The sequence below is a fragment of the Engraulis encrasicolus genome, chromosome 14, assembly GCF_034702125.1.
Source record: "Engraulis encrasicolus isolate BLACKSEA-1 chromosome 14, IST_EnEncr_1.0, whole genome shotgun sequence".
In the NCBI taxonomy this organism is placed as follows: domain Eukaryota; kingdom Metazoa; phylum Chordata; class Actinopteri; order Clupeiformes; family Engraulidae; genus Engraulis; species Engraulis encrasicolus.
Genome location: NC_085870.1, coordinates 17,184,161 through 17,186,660, shown reverse-complemented (window position 1 = coordinate 17,186,660; position 2,500 = coordinate 17,184,161). Strand labels below are relative to the sequence as shown.

The 2,500-nt window shown below is 49.0% G+C and overlaps 1 protein-coding gene across 2 annotated transcripts in view; it reads right to left on the bottom strand.

Annotated features, from left to right (window-relative positions):
- plxnb1b (plexin b1b) overlaps window positions 1-2,500 on the bottom strand; it is a 170,455-nt gene that overhangs the window by 42,234 nt on the left and 125,721 nt on the right. For both annotated transcript variants that reach the window (XM_063215106.1, XM_063215107.1), the window contains exon 10: window positions 958-1,120. In XM_063215106.1, the coding sequence (XP_063071176.1) occupies window positions 958-1,120 (163 nt within the window). The remainder of the gene's footprint in view (window positions 1-957; window positions 1,121-2,500) is intronic.

Here is a 2,500-nt window from a genome sequence, read left to right as displayed (position 1 = left end):
AAACACTCTTCAATCCAGTATAGCCTCGGGAGCAAAGTCTCACAAAAGCTGCAGATTTGACCAAATAACCACGAACGGGGCAAGAATGCTTTCATGACAGTTAAGCACTGATGGGGGGTATGCCCAATGCATTTGAATTTGATTTTGAGCATGACTGTGTGTGTGTGTGTGTGTGTGTGTGTGTGTGTGTGTGTGTGTGGCGTGTATGTGTACGCATATGTCTGAGTGTATGTGTGTGCGTGTGAGCGTATGTGTGTGTGTTTGTGCGCGCTTGTATGTGTATGTGTGAGCGTGTGTGTGCACGTGTGTATGTTTGTGAGCGTGTTTGTGTCCTTATATGAGACCAGACACATCTGTCTGGTAACGAGCCCAGTAGCGACCCAAGAAATTAGCTCGGAATCCTGTAAACAACTATTTAAATACCTCAAAACTCCAGAACGCACGCAAGTCATGGCAGCCAAAGTGCAAACAAATCGACATATTGCATCAATTTCATCTATCCCACAACACAGCTACTTAGTGTGTGAGTGTACTTTTCTGTGTGTGTTTGCATGTATTCCCACATGCGCTCATATCTGGATATATTTGTTGCATATCTGGATATATTCGTTGCATGTGTGTGCCCATATGCTACTGTATGCATCCAGCTGGGATTGTTTGTATGTGTACCCATGCATGTCCATATGTATTCCCATGCATGTCCATGTGTGCCTTAGTATGTGTACAGACACATGTTCACACATGAGTGCTGTGTGTGTGTGTGTGTGTGTGCGCATGTGCATGCATTGTGTGCGTGCCTGGCCTCCTCACATTGTCTTGGGGGTACAGCAGGCAGTCTGTTGGTGTGTGTGTGTGTGTGTGTGTGTGTGTGTGTGTGTGTGTGTGTGTGTGTGTGTGTGTGTGTGTGTGTGTGTGTGTGTGTGTGTGTGTGTGTGTGTGTGTCACTGCCGTCCTCACCTTGCCCAGGGGGTACAGCGGGCACCCTGCTGGCGTCTGGAGAGGAGCAGGTGATGCCCGATGAGGCGTGGGTCAGGGAGGCCGGGCTGGAGTCGCCCTCGAAGAAACAGGAGTAGGACTCCCCCTCCTCCAGGCCTGGCAGACCAGGGATGGACAGAGACACCTGGGGAGGGCAGAGGAGAGGAGAGGAGAGGAGGATCAGAGAAAAGAAGGAGAGTAAAGGGGTAGAAGAGAATAGTATAAAGAGAGAGTATAGTAAAGTATGAGAGAGAGAGAGAGAGAGAGAGAGAGAGAGAGAGAGAGAGAGAGAGAGAGAGAGAGAGAGAGAGAGAGAGAGAGAGAGAGAGAGGAATGGGTGGAGGGAGATTGATGGATAGAGCAAATGAGAGAGAGGGTGAGAAGAGAGAGACAGACAGAGAAATAGGAGAAAAGAGCAGAGAGATCAGGAGACAGAGAGGGAGGGAGTGAAGGAGAGAGGGGGGGAGAGAAAGAGACAGATAGACAGATGGAGAGAGAGAGAGGGAGAGGGAGAGGGAGAGGGAGAGGGAGAGAGAGAGAGAGAGAGAGTTAGGAGAAAGAGATGAGCTAAGATGAAAAGCAGCTGACTCCATGCGTGGCCGGCCGCCATCCAGCAGAGATTTCCAGGAGCTGGAGCTGCCATGGAGCAGACTGCACAGATTGGAATGACGGCCCATGATGAATACTTCAGACATGCACACACACACACAAAGATACACACACACGCACACACGCACAGACACAAAGACAGACAGAGACAGACACACAGAAAGACAAAAACAGTCATAGAAAGAAAGACAGACACAAACGCATATGCACATAGAGAAAAACAGTCAGAGAAAAAAGACACTCGCACATTAAGAGAAAAACAGTCCTAGACACACGCACACACGCACACAATCTGACACGCACAACCATACACACATGCAGACACACACATTCTCTCAACCACATTTTCTCCTCGTCATCCCCTACCCTTCCCCTCTGCCTCGGTGTCCCCGCTCCTCACCGCTCGTTTGCACATTAACAAATAAATCTCAGAGCGCACATTATACTCTGCTGTCAGCGGCCAGCCGCCATCTTCTGAAAACAGCCGATTTATGACACTCATATTTTCTTTCGCTTTTTTTTCATCATCCCTCCATCCCTCCATTCCCCTATCCCTGCATCCCCCCCATCACTCTCTCCCTCCACCCCCAGACAAGCTGCTGCTGCAACAATTTGCATTCGCAATTGCATTTGCAAACCTCTCGCTTGTGAGTCGAAATGCTGTGAACATTTTACATCAATAAATAAATGATAAATAAACGCTACTGGTTGGAGCTTCATGTTTTCAACCACCTTTTTCCTCTATTACCCTCCATCTCCCTCTTCTGCTCATCCCTCTCTTTTCCCAGAAACCCACGGTGAAACGATTTGCAGTCTGATAGTCATCGCTCCCCCTAACACCCCTCCACCCCGGCCAACGAGTCTCGCGTCTGTCAGTCCTTACTGTGCGTCGGTCTCATTAGCGTGCTGCAATAAC